This window comes from Amblyomma mixtum, chromosome 9 (assembly GCF_055824585.1).
Source record: "Amblyomma mixtum isolate Tamu chromosome 9, ASM5582458v1, whole genome shotgun sequence".
In the NCBI taxonomy this organism is placed as follows: domain Eukaryota; kingdom Metazoa; phylum Arthropoda; class Arachnida; order Ixodida; family Ixodidae; genus Amblyomma; species Amblyomma mixtum.
Window position 1 is genome coordinate 67,101,472 of NC_143020.1, and position 22,230 is coordinate 67,123,701.

General features: G+C 45.6%; 1 protein-coding gene across 1 annotated transcript; it reads left to right on the plus strand.

The window, feature by feature from the left end:
- The first annotated feature begins 3,880 nt into the window (after positions 1-3,880).
- Positions 3,881-21,085, plus strand: LOC149329473 (TNF receptor-associated factor 6-like). The gene is made up of 3 exons (XM_089560277.1): positions 3,881-4,165; positions 19,624-20,065; positions 20,147-21,085. The coding sequence occupies exons 1-3, from the start codon at positions 3,881-3,883 to the stop codon at positions 20,731-20,733; spliced, it is 1,314 nt and encodes a 437-aa protein (XP_089416403.1). The 3' UTR covers positions 20,734-21,085.
- The last annotated feature ends 1,145 nt before the right edge of the window (positions 21,086-22,230 follow it).

Below are 22,230 nucleotides of genomic sequence, written 5' to 3' on the forward strand. Positions count from 1 at the left end.
TTAAGGACATAAAAATAGAGTAAATTTCTTCATCACTTGTCGGTTCAAAACAGGCAGATTTAGAATTAGGTGCACCTAAATATATGTTTTACTTTCAGCGCTGTCTTGTATAGGTGTTCCTGAAGAGAGATTTGTAAAGTATTTGTTATACTCGTCCGCGAGGTCCTTCCCTTTTAGTGTTTTAGCATTTACTATTAGTTGAAGTACTTGATAGTTGCGTGTGCTAGTATTTAATATTTTGTTAAGTTCGCGCCATAGAACATCAATCTGACTAGTTGCATTGTTAAATAAAATTTCAAAGTACGTATTTTTTCATTTACGCAAACTGGTTTAGACAAAATTTCTGTATTTTTTGAAAGCTGAGAGGTCATACAAGCTCCGTGTCTTCACGAACTTTGCGTATAGTTGTTCCTTTCTTTTAATCATTTTAAAACACTCATCTGTCATCGAAGGCTTGCGTAACTTTTTCGATTTGTTTTACATTTTTAGCCTAAAACATGTGTGATAGCATGACTTAAATAATGAGAGAAATATTTCATATGCTTGCTGAGCAGTTTTGCACGCAATAAGCGGACTCCAGCTTAAACTGCTTATTTCATTCCCAAACACCTCTAGGGTCCTGGAACTTATATCTCTGACAGTGTACGAATCAGAGTGGCTAACCTTTCTTTTAAGAAATGTATTGCATTTGTAGATCATGTATATCGGAAAGTGATCACTTAGTCCCGTAATTATTCAGCCCGACTTAACACAGTCACTCATATTATTAGTCACAAATAAATCTAAAAGGCTCTCTGAATGATTTGTGATTCGTGTTGGCTCTGTTATGACATTGCCACAAGATAAGGAAGTAAGCAAAATTTGAAATCCACGGGAGGCAGCAGTGTTACCCAACAGAATAATGTTACAGTCACCGCCTAAAATGATTTGCAGCTTATTCGTAATTATGAAATTCAAGAACATTTCTAAAAACTTAAAAAAACGGTTTATGTTCCCATTAGATGGTCGGTAAATGACAGCAAACAACTTATTTTCACTTTGAGTCATTATAACTTAGTAATCAGCATTAATTTAAGAAAAGTCTGGCTGTACAGCACATGCAAACTGTTTTGATACCAGCTGTAGCACACCGCCACCACGTCGGTGGGACCTGTTCAGAAAAAAACTCTCGCATCCCGGGAGATTCAAAACATCAGCTGTAGAAGATTACCACGTTTCGGTAACCATAATAACTTGAAACTTGAAACGGAATTCGGCAAGAAACATAACCAGTTCGTCGTATTTCTTTCACGCACTTTAGGCGTTGCAATGCAGAACACTGATATAACTGTTGCCAGAAGGACAGGTAACATCGTGAGGAGCAGCTATCAAAAATAATCATACAAGTACAAAAGAGCACGCCATAGGCACTCAGGAAGAGGCGGCTACATTGCGCATCTTATCCAGGTCGGACTCACAATCAATTCGGATAACTCGGGACGTTTCCGTTTTCCGTGCGTAAACCCTGCGGTTCCCGACCCATGCGCAACGCCAGGCCACCTCCCGTTTCTTGCCAGTTGTCATCCCAAGCAACTTTCTCATTTTTGGGCACAGACGCTCATCAACAAAGACAGACTTTCTCTGAGAAACCCAGTTCATCTGCACCGCACCGAATTTTTCGTGCTTCCCGAAGAATGGCATCGCACTTAGCGCGGTTGCTGAATGCTACTGCAATGTTGCCGTTACTATTCGTTTTTTGCTGCGGCCTTTTTTTCGACAGTATCGTCGTCGCCATCTTTCTGGTCAGCAGCAGTGTTTCGCACAGGAACCCTGTGGCAGATCTCAATATCTTCTTGTGTTATACAATCACCAAGTGCGTCACCAAGCCTGCCCAGAACATCCATCAAATTTTCGTTTTCGTCCTCAGGAATGCCTCTAATCTCAAGAATTTTTTTCCTCGAGTACTGATCCTGTGCGGTGATCCACATCGAGTTTTCATTTGCCATTTTTTTTAGTTGTGCAAGTTCTTTGATCAGCTCCTCATTTGTGACTTTCAGAGCGGCATTCTCTTTTTCCCGATCACCACAGTCTCTCCGAAAGTCCTCAACATCTTTGTTCATGTGCTCTAGACTAGCCTTCAGTTCCCTTATTTCTTTGCGCATTTCACGCTTCAAGTCAGCTATCTCAGTTCCCATGATGAACAAGAAACACGTTTACACTGGTCGTAGGTAATAGCAAATGGTAACAGCAACTGGCAGCAGAAGCAACGGGAACGACTTAGAAGTACTAATGCAACAAAGTTGCGAGAATTCGAACCTGCGAAACAAGCAGAAAATGAGCGTGTGTTCGGTCCAATGCAGAAAAGCAGGAAAGGAATACTTATGTGGAAGCCTTTTGTCTTGTTCATATTCGCGATCCGGTGGGGGGGGGGGGGGTCAAATTTTGATGGAGGCGAAATTGTAGAGACCGCTGTGCTGTGCGTCACTGTCATGTGGTGAAGCGTTCAGGCCAGGGTACTCGTAAATACCACGGGGAAGCCAACCGAAGTGCATAGTCGCGACGAAATCCCCATAGCGTGCCCTTATTAGCATCACAGCAGGCGTTATAGGAACCATGTCTTAGAAATCGACGCTATTCTCCCCTCCTCTCCCTCTCATCAACGACTTTACTCCTGCAAGACCCTGTTTCTGGCACTGAACCTCATGCAAGCTGGGGTAGAAATGGCCGCTTTGCATATAGGCTGACGTATTGGGTCAGTGTATACACTTTCAGGGCCGCCTCGAGAGCACTCGGTACAAGTGTTGGCCTCCCTCGGCACGCATCGACGGCGCACTGAAAGCTTTATAGGTTTTCCTCTATCAAGGCGGTATTATGCAGGCCTGTTCCAATGCGACGTATGCGATCAAGGCAGCCTATGAATACAATTAAGCAACGATTTAACAAAGAGGTCGTGGGGCCACTTCGACTTCGTTATAATGAAAAGCAACGGTGCATATATTTCGCCGACGTGTACTTTGTATTGCGTCGTTGTCATCATAAGGCGTAGAGTCGAAGTTCTGAATCCTTTGTGTGAAATAGTTTAATTCTTTTAGCGTATACTGATGTATACTATATTATTCTATTCGAACCCTGCCCTCTCGGGTGCAGTCTGTACGGCGAAGTTAAAGTAACTGAATTTAACCTAAAATTAACTTTCATATGAGAGCTTAGGGTTCGCAGCCATTGCTTGAGGCATGGCGTTCTTGGTCAGACAACTGGTCTTGCTACCTTGCCTCGTGATGACGTCACTCGCGGGAAAAAGAATTCGAGAAAGCCTCCTGATAACAAGTAACCTTGCGATGTTATCAAGGGAGGAGAATCAAGATCAATGCCTGTTTTTCAGCAGGGCTTATCATTTGAAGCAGTGCGAATGCGCAAACGAATGAAACACGCCCCTGAGGTCATAGCATAGCTTTCGCTCTAAATTAGCGATGTGCCTGGACTCATCAGCTGAGAAAGAGTTTTGGCGGATAGCGGCACCAAAAGCTATCCCACAACAATCATTCTTCTTTCACTCCTACCTTCCTGCCTTCTCTTGCGGCGCGTTTCAGGTGTCCGCCGAGATATGTGAGACAAATACTTCGCCAATTTCCTTCGTCAAAAACCAATTAACCAACAATCATTATTTCGCATATTTTTTAGCGTACGGGATCAACACGTGTGAGTGACACAGCTTTCCACCGGCGACAGATTTCGCTCGGCGCGCAGTCCGGCATACGCAGCAAAAGCGGCAGCCGATAACCCTGCGATAATCGCCCTGGCAAACGGGGAGGGAAAAAAAGGAAAGACGTTACTGCGATCCTTGTGGCGGCGGAATACGCATTTCTTCGACGCTCAGTGCAACGAGCGTAGGTCAAGAACGATGCCTGCTGCAAGCGCGCAGTATGCGACAGTGGGATTTTCCCCTGAGCTCGACTGGAAAGATCTGAAGTTCGTGAAACCCCTGCCTCCACATCGGATATGCAGTGCCTGTGGCCTGGTGAGGAAGAGAACGGCCCTGCTACCATGCACACACGTGTTATGCGAGTGCTGCTACGAGCAGTGCGTGCGGGATGCATCGCATGCGTGTCCGCTGGACGGCAACCACTACGAGGAGGAGGACGTCGCTCTGGTGGACTTCCCTGCGGAAGAGCTGCTTCGGAGAGAGGTAAGCGAAGCAGATAAAACATCCGAAATGTTTGTCCAAAGGAACTTTTCACTAGAACAGCGCTGTATCAAATAGGTCATGATTTGTCGCCAGAGAATCGTGTGTAAAGCGAAATTAATTTGTTTTTTGAGTTGGAAGAGGAGTTTGGTCGCGACGAACATAGTTGGTCGAACATAGTGTTTAATGCACGTACTCCTTTGCCGCGGCAGAGTGAGACCTGCATGCCTGTTTTCTTCGGTTTCTCTGAAATTACAGGGTTGTACGTACAATGCTCACATTTCTCGCGTTCAGCTCTCTTATTAATTTCATATAACAGCAGACATTACGCGAGAACAACGCAAAAACTGAGAACGAAAGGGCAAAAGGCGCGACTTGGTGCATTGAAATACACAAGACACCTGACTTCCGGGACAAGCCGTCCAACTGCCGGTGGCCTCACTCGCGCTCGTCTCGGAAAGCGGGAATGCGGCATCCAGCCGCCTAGCGGAGATCTGTGGGCGTAGACGCTGTGAGCGAAAGACAGCATGAGGCGGCGCACGTGCTTTGTAAAGGTGCAGAAGCTTCTACTTTTTGCTGAAGCCATCTAGCGGCGCTGCAGAGCTGTGACGTCACCTCTTGCATGAAAATAAGGAGGGGCGCGCGAGAGAAGAATAATTCAGGGCGGGCGCTCGGCGGGCCTAAAGCGCGGAGAGGCGAAAGCCGTAAGCGCGGTGTTGTTGCTAGTGTCACTGATGTCTGGTTACTATGTTAAGCTTCGCCTCTGAGTATGGAACTCGTAGCGCCATGCAACCTTCCAGGGAGTCCTCAGAACGACATCGCCCATTCGGCTCTACGTCTTCGCTAAATTAGTTTTTGAGGAGAGTAAAGGAAATGTATGTCTCGCATGTCTCCCTGGAGACTTGAACCTCGCCCTAATGGAAGGGAGGAAGATGGGAGTGAACGAAGACACCGTATTCACTAGACGCGCTTTTGTTCATTCCGAACCATGGAGCTGGCATGCCGGATTTTTTACCGTGCTCGTCTCGCACTCCGGAGACCCTGGTTCGATACCCCAACTCGACCAATTTCCTACTCTGTTTTATTTATTGATGTGGTCTGGCTAGAAAGCTTAATTAGAATTGGTTGATTAAGCAATGAGCTAAACTCAGTCCCACTTAGTTGGAGGATCACTATGCGATACCTTTAATTTGTTGCATGGTTAATAGCCAAAGTACAATTTGACCCGTTTGAAATTCGCGCACTGTGACGTCACAATCATTTCGACCAATTGAAAAGCGTGACATTTCTGTCTACAACTCCTGCTTACAACGATGAGGCACTAAAGGCTTCCGCCTTAATAAACGAACCATGGGGGAATGGTGGCACAGAGGTATCTGCTACAGCCAGCGTCGACGCTTCAGGGGACGCGATTGTTGCGACGCGCGTCTGTTCTTTTACTCTTTCCTCTCATACCTTTCAACAGGTGCGGAAGCGTGCGTTTCCGAAGTGAACGCAAAGAACCATGGGAAAATCGTCTGTCAGCTACTGCCGGTTATAAATTTTTTCCAGGCTCTGCCTTGTGCATAGCAATTGCCGTACATTCGTGTATCAATTATTCCCTACTCTATTTGTCCTGCGACATTGCTTATTGCACAGCATCACTTTAAGATCAGCGCGTGCTGCGTATGAAAGCATCCTGAACGCGGAAAATGCAAATAACAAAAGTTGTGTGTTTATTCGTGGTTATAATAGAGAGTTTTAGTTCTGCGTACGTAACCATACGCAAGAACCTTACGTACGTAGCCGGGTTGCGGGCCCTCCACTGCGCATGCGTCGTACGCAGCTCGAGCCTTACGTATAGCGTATCCGCCGCGTACGTACGTAGAGATCCCGTCCTCTGCGTACGTAACGTTTGTAACGTTGAGACGTCTGCGTGTTGCTCTCGTTGGAAACGAGAGAGCGCGAGACACGTTTTCCAACATGGCAGCGAACCGAGCCGCAAACGTGCCTCGCGCGCGCTTTTTGATTGCCGACGATTTGGCGTTGCTGCGAGAAGTTTGCGCGTGCAACCCATTTGCCGATCCGTCGCAGTGGACGCGAATCGCAACTAATGTGCAGTACGGGACTCACAAGGTTTTCACCGTGCGCACATTGCGCGAACGTTGCGACTTGTTGCTGGCGTACTTCGTTGCCCAGGATCGCGCAAACCTCAGGAAGTAAGTACCAAGTTTCTCATATCTTGAAGCTAAATTACTGTAATAGATTTGCCTTCAATGTTATGCATGTAAAGGACGTGCCCGGTTACTGTGGGAAGCGTTTTTCTCTCCTTTACCAGAAGAGCGCACAACAACAGTGATGAGCTCTATGCAGACTGTTTGTTTCGGAAAGTTTACGCGTTCTTTACTCTCTAGATCCGGCAACGAGGAAGAGTACGATGAGAAAGAAAAATTACTTCAAGACATCGTTGACCTCGCGCGGGTGTATGGCTACACCATCAAGCGGCGCCGGCCGGCGGCAGTGCCGGCTCCCAGACAGGCTACCGCTGCCACCCGGGACAAAGCTACCGCAGTGTTCGCGGCAGCGTCAACACTAGCACCTTGCCAAGACTCCTGTACGTAGACTGGAATTTAAAGCTGTGCATTTTGGCACGTTAATTCAGGGCGTTGAGCGTTTAGTATCACGCTAGCGATCGTTTTCGTGTTGGTATCAGATGTTCTTCGATACACAGAAAACAAAATACTGGGGCAGTCTATAACAAGCATTCTATATTATTCAAGCTAGGCATCCTCCGCTGAAAAGGACCAAAGGATCACTGAATGTCAGTGATCACTGTGGAACAGTGCAGTAGGTCTGAGTCACCAGTAATATGCACTTTATTGCAAGAAAACTGGCACTTGCCAAGAACACACATGATCATGAGGGCAGGCAGACCTAATATACATTTGAGCCTTTCTTTCTTGCATCGCTATGCTTGTGAAATAAGAACCTTGTCTTCTCATTCGCTATATGCAGCGCAAAGTTCTTCCAACGAGAACGATCCATCAGAGACCGCTGCAGGAATATTGGAAGGAATTGCTGCTGGTGTAGTGGAGAATGCAGGCGGTTCAACAAGCCCAGCAGCCTTACCACAGGACGAACCCAGCCCAAGTGCCGCACCACTCAACAATGCAAGTGCGCCAAGTCACCAACCAACACAGCCGTCTACAGCAGTAGCACCTACCCCCCGAAGTATGCAGTATCAAATTTGTAGCTTACAGCACGCATGACTTCTATAGTCTAACACAAGTGTGCCTAGATTTTGTAAGTCCTTACACTGTAACACGTCACATGCTAATTTTCCTAGCATATCTTGTGATGGTGTATCACTGTCACCATAATACAATACTAGAATATTACGCTTTACTGAGCATTCAATGTAATTCAAATGAGGAACAACACAACAAAACTGAATGAATGAGAACATAATGCAAATGAGTTGTGTGTTAACTAATTTAGCATCCCACTTGTAGGTGTCTTGTTTGCGTGCCGAATTTTCACCCTTTGTGTCTTGTTTGCAAGCTTAATCCCTCATTGCAGTGCAATGTGATACGAACAGCACATATATTGGATTACTTGCGCAGAAAGGAAGAGGAACCAGGATGCTGAAACCACGGCCGACCGCGAATTCCTGGAGAAAAGGTGGCGTCATGAGAAAGATATCCATGACAAAGACGCTGAACTAGAACACAGCCGCCTCGAGCTTGAAAAGATGCGCCTAGAACTAAAGCAGAGACGTTCGGAGCAAAAACATGAGCTCAAGAAACAAAAAATGGAAAAGGAATTCCAGCTCCGGCAACTAGAGCTCGAAATAAAAGCAAAAGAAGAAGAGCATAGGCACGAACAGAGCCAACTTTCCACACAGACCAACCAAGCAATGTTGAGCCTTTTAAAGGCGCTCACAGAAAAAATAAGCGGGTAGAGGAGATAGAAAAAAAAGCAAAAAAAATTGCTCTATGTAGGTTCAGGTTACTGTTGCTAAGCTCAGGTTGCAGCTTAGTGCGGAATATTTGTTACTTGCAAGGCGCAGTGTTTTAGAAAGGCTCTACATGAATAAAATAAATACAGCGTGTGTTGTCACTTATTGCACATTACATCTCAAATAATCAAAAAGGCATGGTGGTTCCAATCCAAAATATACTGAGATCTGGTTGCCGTACATGCACGCTTGGCAGTTGCTGAGCAGGACGGCCACTCGGTACATCCTTGGAACTGCCTGCAGTTGTATTTTGTTGTTCTTCTTAAAGTCCAGAAATGCGAACGACGAGATAATGTTACCAAATCCCCACTCTACAGATTGCCTGACGGTGCTCATGGAGGCGTTGAACAGTTCTTGCGGCCTCGTCAAAGATGCGCCTCCATATGGCTTCATTAATAGTGGCCGTAAAGGGTACGCAGGGTCACCGTAGATTACGTACTGCTGCCCTTGTACCAGCTTCTCCAGCTTGTTGTAAAGCTTGCTCTCACGGAGTATTCCTGAAAGTACATGTGAATAAAAGGGGGAGATTAAATGCTGGTTAACTAGACTGTACATGTGAACAAAAAACAACTATCTCGGTTACAGTCAATTATACAGTAAAGCTCTCACAATGGCAAACATTACAGCTAGCATTTATGTGTAGCAGTGCTTTGAATACATCAATCTGCCCTGCGAGTTAAGTTCTCTAATGTAAGCCTTCCTCTCCCCACAAGTGTTCTTAAATGAGTAATTTTGTGTGAGATTCTGAAGTAAGCACAGATGTATCTATGTTTATATTAGCTCAAAATGAAACTGCACTGGACGTGCAACACACCAGAGTCATGCATCCTTCCTGGGTATGGCCCGTCAAGCTCGCATATTAAGCCATTTGGGCACATCAACGCTTGGTACTTCAAAGCGTGCAGCCTTTTGTGTCCCGAGAAGTACAGCCGCTGGTTGGTTGATGGTCTGCATATCGGCCGGGCAGTCCCATCAATAAATGCCCAACAGTTTGTGAGGGCTGCACCTTTCTCGTGAACTGCCTGGAATAAATTATATAATAAATCTTTAATCAGTGTCAGAAACTTAACATACGTGGTACAGTAAATTTGAGAAGTAGGTAATACATGTAGAAATGAGAAATAAACAACTTTCTTTCAAGTGCATACATGCACTCTAGGAAGGAGGCCACAGAATGCAATGTAGGAATGAAGAAAATTGGGCCAGTTTGTATATGTTCATGATTCACAAAAGTGCTCCAAGCAAAGGACAAAAGGGGAAGACAGCACCCGTGTCATCTCAGTCTTCCCCTTTCATTCTTGTTTGAAGTGCGTTCATGAATCATGCAATGTCTGACTAAGACATTCCTCTCCATGGTACGAATGAAGCATTGAGAAGGCAATTGAAAAGAAAAAATACAAAGGCAGTGTAGTACGGATGTCTCAACACTTGTTGACATATCAAATATTCTATAGGACAAAAAAAATTCCTTGGTGTAGTACAACACAAAACACAGTTAACAAGGGTATACGCACAGCCACAGTCTGCTTGACAATGTTTCGACAAGAGCACTTGCCTTGGTTTTGCCCGACAAAAACAAATTCTCTTGGTAAAATGTTTTCTAGGGACTGAGGCTGCCCCTCAAACCTTGTTAACTTCATTTCGTGTTATCAAGAATCTAGGCTTTCTGCCCCCTGTCTACCACTGCTGCAATTCAGACTGCCTGACATGTGCTTTCAGAAACATTCTTCTAAAAACATCAATTCAATTACCAACCCACAAAAAAAGCATACAAAAGCCCAGCTTACCACAGGCTACAAAACAGTGGCAAGGCACAAATAAAAAGAAGACTCCAACTCCTCTAATGCTACAGCATGCAAAATGTAGTCATTGCATCACAATAATCTATTAATTGAAGTATGCAAAAGCACTGTTCTACTTTTGCTTGCAACATCCCTGCAACGTTTCCAGTTAAATGGCACAGTGGTGAGTGAGAATAGAAGATATAACCTTGCTCATCTCTTCCAAGCCGGTTAGTGACAGCCATTGGTGCTTGGTGAGGTCGTCCAGAAGATACCCGAAGTTTCTTTCGATGTGGAGCATCATCTTGTTCGCGACGCTAGATATCACACTGTAGTGGCAGCCAAAATACTCTTGCAAATCGCACAGCCTGTTTGGATAAGCTAGCCTACGTAAGCACATGCAAAGTGCCTCTTGCCCCGATACGCAAACTCCCTGGGCGCTTGTGACACTCTCAGGTATGCTGAGAGCATCTAGAAGAACAGGGAAGTCCGCCTTTTCAAAGCGGAATTGACGCCGGAACGTCACATCTGGAATCTTGTCGATGTTGAGTGTACCATTTCGCGAGGCGTACACCCTCCTGCACGGTTCACGTTGGCGCGGCCGCATGATCAGTGCCTCGATGTCCGTCCAGTCTAAATAACACAGGCAGTAGGGGTCCCACAACACAGATGAGCGAGGCATGACGAAATGGTTCAGTCGCGAATTCACGGGGCAAACACCGCTGTCAACAGCCAAACCCGCTGTACGCACTTGACTCGCAACACAACATATCAGCACAACGAACAATCACTGAACACACGCAACCTGCACCACACTCACTCAAAGGTATTTTTGTTCAAATAAACCCCCAAACACTCCTGAAATGATCGCATTCAATGATTCTCGCCTCGATTCCCATGAGTAAGCACGCGCAAAACACCAGAACTTGGCGCTGGATTGACGCGGCGTGTCTTGGATTCGTACGACTTCAAAAGACAACTAATGGTTCATGATTATGTCCATGGATGGCGCTGCGGTGGTTTGCGTAGTCTTGCGTACGCAGGAGATTTGCGCGCTTCTAAAAGCCTGTCCGGGGAGCGTCTCCGATAAACGCCGTAGCGTTCCGCAACGAACGTACGTTCTGCGTGCGTAACGGTCGCTACGCAGAACTAAAACTCTCTATTATGTCAGCGTAGGCTGGCTGTTCTGCGTAAGCACGGCACTTGGTTGAGTAGGCGGTTAAACTAGTTTAACGCGTTGGTCATTACATATTAGTTTTGTTTTTTTCTCGTGCGAGCTATACTTGTCGTGGATGAGCAGTTTCGCGAGAGAGCGCATGAGCGAAGCTGCGCATGCGCGAAGAGTGAGTGACGTCACAGCTGAGCAGCTGTTGCGCCGGAGGCGCCGCCGCGCACTTCAGAACCGTAGATTCATAGACCTGGCAGACGCACCGGCGCCGGCGCGCTTTCCAGAGGGTAGCAGACGCCCTATGGCTTCAGCGTCGTGTTTCTGGCACAACATTGTAAATGCCGTCGCATGCAGCACACACCTGTCACTACCGCCACTTAGCTTAAAGCACATTTTGAGGTGTCCACTGTTCCAAGAGAATGGTTTTCCGCCTTCCCTGTGGTTCAGGTGTCCACCGAGATGTGGACACCTCGCCCTCACTTCAAGCTACGTATATCCTGGTATAGCAGAGCTAAGCCAGCGCAAATTTTTATTGCGAAAGCAATACTACGCTAAGTTTTGAGCCTTCAGCGCGGAGCGACGGTAGTTACGGTGGACCTTTCGCTGAGTGACGTGATACCAGCTGCGAAAAAAAGGGCCCCCAGCTCAATCCGTCGGCGGAGGGCGGCGGTAGTCACGGCGGAGAGCCTCGTGCTCCTCTCACCAGTGGCGCTATAGTCGAGGTGACGTCATACCAGCTGCGAAAAAAAGGGCCCCCAGCTCGATCCCTCGGCGGAGGGCGGCCGTAGTCATAATAATAATAATAATGCCTTTATTTTCCATCACAAGGATGAGGGAGGCAGAGAGAAAAAGCTTGGGATGCAGCTTGACGAGCTCTCGCCTCCCCAAAAATAGATAGAAGTTCTACAGGAAAAATATGCAGACAGCATAACAGCATACCAGCAAAGATTAAAAAAAAGAAAGAAAAACCCAGCAGTAATACTAAAGAAATAAAGGAAGCATGAACAGAACCTATTTTTGGATACAACTGTAACACTTTGTAGCGCGTAAAAATGAAACGTAAAGACAAAATTACATAAAATGACAAATTGCAAAATTGTAATCACATAAATTTAAACACAATTACAGGAATTACCATTCAGAAGTTACAAAATCACAACCACAAAAAATTATACAAAATTACAGAAATTACGATTCAAAAGTTACACCCGGTAACAATATATTTGAAACAAAGTTTTGCAACTCTTTTTTTTTTCGAGTGCTCAACAGTCATGTTGTGGCTATGGGAGAGGTTAAGATAGTGCAGCAGACTATACCTATGCATCTGTTTGCCATAACCTGTTCTGTATGCATAAATGTGCCATATTTCGTTGCTTCTTGTTTTGTACGATGCGTGTTTTTTGCATAATGAAGCCAGTGTGGCAATGAAAGGAGTATTGTTTTTATTTTCGGTTTTCTAATTAGAGAGTAAGCAGTATGCATATAAATCAGTAATTGGCATTATGTCGCCTTTCTCAAAAAGTGGTTTCGATGGGTGGTCACATGCTACATTATATACTATTCTAAGAATTCTTTTTTTGGGGTAAATAATCTTTGGAGGTTTGTGAAAGATGTATTTCCCCATACCAAGTGACAGTAATTTAGATGCGAGCAGAACAATGAATTATACAGGAGCATTTTTACATTTACAGGGAGAATGTTTTTGTGAGCGTAAACTGTTCCTATGACACGGGATAGTTTAGATGCTATGTAATCTCTGTGCTCGTCCCAAGTCATTTTCTCATTGAAAAATACACCTAGTATTTTGAGAGCTAACAACATCTATTTTCAAATTATCAAGAAATATACCAGCATTATTTTGGATGTTCTTGTTCTCGGGCCGGAAAATAATGGCTTTAGTTTTTGAGGTAATAATCTTGAGGGCGTTAAATCTTGCCCACTTTTCAAGTTGAGTAAGCGTTGTGTTTGCTTTTGCAATCATAGATGAGGGGCATGACCCGGAAAAAAGCAAGGTGGTGTCGTCTGCATATATTACAATTTTTGTTTCTATGTCTATTTCTGTTATGTCATTCACATATATATTGAAAAGGAATGGGCCCAAGATGCTGCCTTGGGCCACACCAGATAAGATAGCTTTGACATCTGATCGGTGACCGTTTAATGCTACATACTGCGGTCGATGCTTAAGATAACTGCTCAAAAGTAACAAGGATTGTCCACGGAAACCTTATACTTGAAGCTTTTTAAGCAGTAACATGTGGCTAAGATGATCAAAGGCCTTTGAAAAATCTACATATATTCCTAAAGCTAAACATTTGTCATCAAAAGAGTTTAAAACGAATTCTTTTTGTTCTAACAAAGCAAGTTCCGTAGAAAGATTTTTCCGAAATCCAAACTGTGAAGGTGTTACTATATTATGCTTATTACAGAAGTTATTCATCCGGGACAAAATTATTTTTTCAAACCCTTTGGAGAAAACAGGCAATATTGACAATCGCCTATAGTTTGCAAAGTCATTTTTGTCTCCCTTTTTGTAGACAACTGTTACCTTTGCAGTCTGCATCTTCTGTGGAAACACACCATTTGCTAGACAAAGGTTAAATATGTGTGTGATATAGGGTGCAATTCTGTCGAGGACATGTTTCACAGGTTTAATCTTAACACCGTCAGCATCGCTACTTCCGCTGTTATTTAATGCCAGAAATACTGACACTACTTCAGCCTCTGTAACAGGACTTAAGAAACAGGTGTGATCCACGGTGCACTTTATGTAATTCAAAGCCATTTCATCATAATCAATTCTTTTCAGTTCCACAAGTCATTAAATGCATCTGCTAACTTCTTGCCAGACCATTCTTCATTTTGGTCACGGCGGTGACCCTCGCGCTCCTCTCACCAGTGGCGCTACAGTCGAGGTGACGTCATACCAGCTGCGAAAAAAAGGGCCCCCAGCTCGACCCGTCGGCGGAGGGCGGCCGTGGTCACGGCGGTGAGCCTCGCTCTCCTCTAACCAGTGGCGCTACAGTCGAGGTGACGTCATACCAGCTGCAAAAAAAAGGGCCCCCGGCTTGATCTGTCGGCGGAGGGCGGCGGTAGTCACGGCGGTGAGCCTCGCGCTCCTCTCACCAGTGGCGCTACAGTCGAGGTGACGTCATACCAGCTGCGAAAAAAAGGGCCCCCAGCTCGATCTGTGGGCGAAGGGCGGCGGTAGTCACGGCGGTGAGTGTCGCGCTTCTCTCACCAGTCACGCTACAGTCAAGGTGACGTCATGATCATCATCATCAGCGTGACTACGCCCACTGCAGGACAAAGGCCTCTCCAATGTCTTACCAATTAACACTGTCCTGCGCCAGCCGCGGCCACCTTATTGCCGCAAATTTCTTAATCTCATCCGCCCAACTAATTTTCAGCCGCCCCCTCCTACGTTTGCCTTCTCTTGGAACCCACTCCGTTACCCTAAAGGACCAGCGATTATCTTCCCCTCGCATTACATGCCCTGCCCAAGCCCACTTCTTCCTCTTGATTTCAACTAGGATATCATTACCCCGCGTTTGTTCTCTCACCCACTCCACCCGCTTCCGATCTCTTAACGTTACACCTATCATTTTTCTTTCCATAGCTCGCTGCGTTGTCCTTAAAGGGACACTGAGGAGAAATTGAAGTTGGCTTGTATCGACAGAATACCAGCTCCTGATTACAAAAACGCCACTCATACTGACAACAAAGCTCTTGTAACGTAGAAAAGAGCAAGAACCAAAATACAGGTATCGCCGCCACAGGCAAACTCGCAAGTACAAGCGTGATGAGATCATAGAACAAAACAGTGTTGCTAGAACGAATGGTTCTAGCAACACCAGGAACCGAGAAACCATGCATCACTGAGGCGCAGCCAATCATGCGCAAATCTCCTTGACGTCGCCAGATGGCGCCACGTGCCCGGCTGCTACGCGCGCTCCTGAAGCATCGGGACAAATCAGTGCCTTTTTTCCGGCGGTAGGCGGGCTCCCGGTATTCCGCTAGCGGTAACAAGGTGCACGGTATGCTAAAGGTGTCTATTTGCGAGAACTTCGTTGACGACTTCGAGAACGCGATCCATCGTAACGCTGGCAAAACGCCAGTGCAAACTTAATCGAAGCGACTGTAGCGACGGCCGCAATAGCCGCTAGATGCCTTCAACGTGCGGCCGGCGGTAGCTTTCTTTTCGGCTGCTGCTAGGCCGCACTGCTGGCAGCCAGAAATCACGGAGTCTGCGTTACGTCATGTGCACGTCATGTTTCACGTCTCTTAGTCCTCTGTCGTCATAGACGAATCCCAAGTTTGAATCAGAGCGGCGGGAAAAACTTTTTCAACTTCGAATCCAAATTTCTTAGAAATAAATGCATCTTTCGCTGCCGACCAAGTGGCAACAAAGCCATGACATGCCGAACTATCGGATTTTACTATAAAAAAAATATTAATAGTGCTCTCCTCAGTGTCCCTTTAAGCTGAACCCTCTTTGTTAGCCTCCACGTTTCTGCCCCATAGGAGAGTACCGGTAAGATACACCTGTTGTATACTTTTCTCTTGAGGGATATTGGTAAACTGCCATGGATGATCTGAGATAACCTGCCATATGCGCTTCACCCCATTCTTATTCTTCTAGTTATTTCCCTCTCATGATCTGGATCAGCTCGATCTGTCGGCGGAGGGCGGCGGTAGTCACGGCACGGCCGGTCTCGACGCGCGCGCTTTCTCGCTCTCTCCTTACGGCCTGAGCAGGCGCCGAGAGAACAAAGCATTTTTTCTGCGCTGCACCACCGCTGATGTCCGCGAGAGGGCGCTGTGAGCCGACCCGTAACCCGTCCAACCCGACCCGGCGCTGGAATCGAGGCACCCTAACCCGTCCTGCGGCTGCCCCAGAGCCAGTTTTGAGCAGTCGGCGCGCACGGGCCCATTTTTTCACGTGTTGGTTTTGTCGCTGTGTTTAGCTCGTCAACGAAAGGATTGCGATGTGTCTCATGCTTTGCGCGTCTTGCTTGCAGGGTCACGTTTCTCAGCAAGTTTTCTGCAACGGACTTTTTATGGATATTCGTTTCAGAAACTTGTGAAGTGAAGCTGCGCATATGGTGTACTGCTGTGTCGCTGTACTTAAACGCGTGTACGAAAGGTTTTCCACGTGATGTCATTTATGCGCCTGCCTCATGCTTCGCGCGCCTTGCTAGCGTGCTTGTGACGACGAACAACACTAGCAGTCCTCTGCACAAACTTCGGCGTACTCAACAGAATCGTGAAGTTCACTATCCAAAGCCGTAGTTTCTAGCTCTCCTGGAAATGATTTCGGCGTCTTTTGTTTTTAAAAAGGCGGCCAAGTATCTCCCTTCGAAAACAGCGCAAAAAGGAAACGGACGACACAGAAGAGGAGAGGACAGGCGCTAACTTGCAACTTTATTTTCGGAATGCCACCACGTCTAATATATAGGAGCCCATCACCAACATCAAGCGATGAGCATGAGCAAAGAAGAGCACAATAGCGTGTGGACAATAAGCAAAAAATTCCGGTAAAGTAAGAAAACGAAAACACGGTGCCGGGGGAACACCGAGAGAAATGAGACATCGTGTACTGAAACTTACTGCAAAAAGCGCTTTTCAAGCTTGTCAAAGTTAACAGCCAAACAAATAACGCCGCAAAACGGGGAGACAAAAATATATCGGCTAAAAGATGAAAGGATTGTACAAGGCTCTACACTAAGACAAGCACGTGGTGAAGACAGAATGACAATGAGGAAACTACATTTATGGGATTGGCAATGGAAGTAAAAGATAGCAGACAATTAGGCCGAAAACAGGTAAGGGATGTGATACTGTACATAATAAAATGGAAAAAAAATTAAAAACTAGGAAACGATGAAGAATATGTGCATGAAAAAATACAGAAAGACCGATACAGAAAAGGATAAAACGAGAAGTATAAAACAGGAGTGTAGAGGGCTCCACGAGAAAACAACGAGGGGGGGGGATATGCAAATATGAGAAATGGCAAGGACAAATGAAGTAAAAGCCAATAAAATGGCAAGGAATAAAAGCAGTAAGAAAACGAAAAGGAAAAGCGGGACCGTTCCAGTTCACAAGAAAGGGTGCTTACGGTAAGCAGTCTTGAGACATGGTTCACACCTACAGATAGCCAACAAGGAATTCAGCTTCACTGTCCAGTAATTGAATACAAGGTGCGCTAACGCAGTTTTTCCCAGCTTTTCTTATAAAATACGCCTCCATGACTTCACGCTCTGTTTTTCCTTTAGCTGATGTTAAGAATTCTGTTTTATCTATTTTTGGATAGCCTCCGTTCTCTCGCTCTGTTTCACGTGCTTTGCAATGGTCGGCTAGGTTGCTTCCTGATTTGTTGCGTACGCATAATCTTTGTTCTCTTGCCCTCTCATTGAAGCATCTTCCTGTCTGCCCAATGTGACGCCCGCAACTGATAGGAATTCTGTACAGAACGTTCGCCTGACATTCCGTAAACTTCGTTTATGTTTGGTCGTGCAGTCATCTCGTTTTACCATTTTCTTAGTGCAGATCTTGAAAAGCTTACATGAGGCAGAGAAAACTACTTGTACATTATAACGCGCAGCCAGCTTCTTGAAATTATGTGAAAACCTATGATAATATGGTATTACCTGGACAGGAGTCTTCCTTTTGATCCCTTCACTCCCCTGCTCACTACAGGAATCCTTGGGGGCTTTCGCAACCTACCAGGCTAAAGCTAAGCCCGCGCCAATTTTTCATATTTCATAGGCTTTATTTAAACTACGAAAAAAAGCACCATGTAGAAGATACGTTGCTGCAAAAACAGGATCGGTTTCTTGCTTTACTCCCTCTCCAACGTAAGGGAACGCACGTGACGCTGAAATAAATAATAGAAAATTTGCATAAGTGATCTTAGGTAATTAACAAATAGAGCGGATTTGAAAATTACTATGAGGATCCCCACATGACGGGAAACAATATGTTGTTGGTTTCGCCCAGCTCCGGTGAGCCAATTTTGTAGCGAGAGCTACACCACGCAACCAAATCGAGCATTTTGCAGCGAGCCTGCGAGGCTGATAGTGCGCATGCGCGCAACCATAGAGGAGCAGCAGGTGCGCGGCGCATGACGTCACAGTTCGCCGCCGCCGCCACGCGAGAATGAGCGGCGGAGACGCCTGTGGAAAGAGAAGAACGTCTTGCGAGGCGCAGACGCCAGGTAGCTCTCGCTACGTATATCCTGGCATAGCTGCGCTAAGCCAGTGGCAACTTTTTTTGTCATTTATTCGTGGTACTTGAAACAATTTGCAGGTATGCAGGGTGTCCCAACTTACTTGGACAAAGATTTAAAAACAAAACCGAAGCTTTCTTCAGAGCTGATATTGCGATGATGTTGTTGGTGTTTATCTTAAGTTACAGTACCATTTTTTTCGCTCGTCCTATTTGAATAATTTGTCTAGATAAATCAATTAACTTTTTTAATATAGCACGAAACGCGCGAAGCGAGTGATGCATCTTTACAAAGCACGCATGAGAGCACTATAATCGCGGCGCATTCGGGCGCAAGGGGCTCGTTGCCACGTGGTATTTTTTTATACTCCGCGGGCTTTCGTTTACCCCAAATAAAAACGGCCACGCTAAGCGTATCTCGTTGTCAGTGCCTGGGTTGGACAATATTTGTGGAACTCCACAACTTTCCTATTGACGCCTGAACGTATCAAGTTTAAAAAGTTAATTTATTTATCTCAACTAATTATTCAAATAGGAGGAGCTAAAAAAATGGTATCGTAACATCAGATAAACCCCAACAACATCCATGCAATTTCAGTTCTGAAGAACGCTTAGGTTTTCTCTTATTCGCTTAAAACTTGGTCCACGTTAGCTGGGACACTCTGTATATGCTGCTCCGTGAACGCGCGGAGCAGGCATAGTGAAGGTTGTAAATTGGTACTAGCATGCTTGAATTGCTCTCAGATATGTTACGAACATTTATACAGGGTGTCAAGCCTAACTTTAGCCAAGGGTTAAAAAATAAGACATTTGAGGTAGGCCAGGGAAATCACTTACATACAGCTACCAGCCAGCTTGCGCATCCAAGGCAATTTTTATTTTGTAAATAATTAATTAGCTATTAAGATCATTTTTCTCAACCCCTAAATATTGATATTATACAGCAGATGTGAATAGCACAGTTGGAGAGCACCTTCAGAAACACCCATTGCATTTATTTGGGATAAAGAAAGCCTCACGTGTATCTTTTTTCCGAGCTGCAAAGAAAGCACGCGAAATGCAAAAAACAAAACAAAAAAACACGTGACTAGCGCATTCGCGCGTCACGATTGTGCTGATGTCAACCGTGGCTTGAGTGAACGAAGTCAGCTGCTGGTATGGCGCGACGACCTCATTTTTCGGGAATACCGATATGTCGGCGGTGGTTGCGGCGCCCGCGCGCGCCAGTCTGGAGCGCGATGGGGGAAGTTGCACTTTCTACATTTCCTTCAATTATTCAATGCAGGTTAGGTGCTGGAACGAAGTCAACGGCTGCGAGACCGTGGTGGCTGCTTCCCAGCTCCCCCAGCATTTCCAGCGGGAATGTAGACACCACTCTGCATGGTGCCCCAAGTGTTCGGCCTCGGTTCTGTGCAGCGATGTGTGCTCACACCTGAGATCGGAGTGTGCAGCACCGTCGACGCCTCTTGCTCCAGAATCTGGCCATCAGCCCAGCGACACGGAAGACGCAGCACTTCCAAACTCCTTCCAACGAGTCATTCAGGAGAAGGCGGTGGAAATGAGAGAGCATCTTGGGCAGCTGGTTGCTGATGTTCAATGCCGCGGTGATAGACTAAACGAAATGTCTCACGGGAGAAACACCTTTAAAGAAGCGCTCAGAGATGAACTGACCCAAGCAACGAGACAAATCCAGGAGAGTGTGACAAGGGGTGTGCGCGAATCCGCCAGTGGTAACGAGCAGTTGAAAGAGCAATTGATAACGCGTACTGATAACCTTTCGAGCAACCTAAACAAACTGGAAAAAATAGTTAAAGATGAGTTGGCGACTGCAAAGAAAGAGAGCTGTGACAATTGCTCGCGAATTCTAGAATCAATTCATGAAATGAAAGTTGAAACTGTGGATAATAGCGAGAGGACTCTGGACCGCATTAAGGCAGTGCTTGGAAGGCATGAACCACGACCAGAGCATACAGTCTTCTATGTCAGAGGCATCGAATCGCTCGAAGAAAAAGTGCTGAGAGAAGGCCATGCTTACTACGAGAGCGACCAGGTGTACATGTGTGGATACTGCATGTCACCTGGAGTCTACTTGATAAAGGATGGCGAATCAGTGCGCCTGCACGCCAGTCTCCGCTTGCATAAGGGTGACAACGACGGCGCTGTTGAGTGGCCATTCCAGCACAGAATACGGCTGGGCGTAATACACCCGCAAGATAAGAGGCAGTATCTCGTTGAAATTAAGTCACCCCGTGAATATCCATGCATACAAAAGCCTACAACACCAAGTAACTCAGCATTTTGTTTTTCTGATCCTTCGTTTAGGCTTAGCACTCTCAGGCTCAGTGGCGTCGTGGTGGAGGACCAGCTTCAGATTAAGTGGGAAGTGCTGCCGTGAGCCGCGCTGGCGGAAGGCGTTGGATGGAAGCCATTCTTCCCACAGGTTTTGCTTTCAGCAGTTTGTTGTTAATATTTAGCGCATTTATCATGGACTAATTCGCCCGTCTATTCAATTTCTTTCACGATGTGCATGCGTTCAGTTCGCTTCTTTTCTTTTATTCTGGTCTAATATGAAGAAATCGCATTAATTGCCAGTGAAACGTGTGACGCAATGTCCTAAGCACAGAGTCTTTATCTAGTTATTTTCTTAAGCAGTGTTTTTTGCTTCATGTATTTGACTTAGTAACTAGACTTGTGTAATTGGGCCCGCGTCAGCCACAGTGCACCGAAAACAGATGTTTCTCTGAAATGATACTGAATGCTTACGAGGATAGATGGTGAGGAGGAGGAGGATATAGAAGAGGAAAGGCAGGGAGGTTAACCGAAATAATATTCGGTTTGCTACCCTACACGGGGGGAAGGGGGTGAGGGGATAAAAATAAAAGAAAGAGAAAGGAGAGTAACAGAAAATTAAAGTCACTATAAACCGTCACTGTTCGTTAAAAGGATAGATGGTGCGTTACAAAGTAAACAGCTGGGATGCTCCAAAGCGCTGCCTTTTACTTTAGCTACAAACTGGAGGGAATAAATGCACCATAAAAAATAAATTCACGTTATTTTCGTTCTTTGGTTTTTCTTCTTTAGTGTACCACGTATTTCAGCGTCTGTATAGCAGAAAGCGCAATTTAGCAGGAGGTAAACATGCCCTTGTAACCGGTTTGGTCGTGATGAAAATAAATAAAAAGCTTTGATTTGAGGGGTTGCAAGCTTCATTTTTTCCCGATTTAGCCTTTGTGGATGAGCCTGTCACAGTGGGGAAATAACATTGACAAGTGTACGGTTTTTCGGAGGAGACGAACATTCGTGTCTCAAAAAGTTTGGCAGGAAGTGGAGTTTTAAAAGCACTTCTCGTATACTGAGCGCTTAATTTTCCGGTCAATGCTCAGTGCCTCATTGCGGTCTGATAGATGAAGAAGCCTACCGCACGAGAGCTTATTTATCGCGTTGCACCGAATCCTGGCAGGAACTTCATTTTTCTCGAGCAGCTCCTAGTTCAACTTTTAATAAGTAGTTCGATCATGCGCAGTGGGAACGACTATTGCTTTATTGATATATATTTATTGCTTGGTTTTGCACAATACGTTTCCGAAAAGAGAACTCCATAAATAATCACAGAAAAATATGAGAGTTAAGCTTTTAATAGTTGTGCATGTACCGATACTCTTTATCGCGTTATGGTCAAAATATATGATCACTCCGCGCCAAAACGACCCGGAAGTTGCGCCTGACCTCGTCTGTCTGTTAAAGAAAATGCACGAAAACTCACCACAACGAGCGCAATGTTAGTCTGCAGTATTTTTGTCGCAAAAAATTCATTCTTGAGGGGAGCGCAGCTTGAACATTTCGAAATGACGTGAAATAAAGCACCGCTCAGTAATTGAAAAAAAAAAAAATA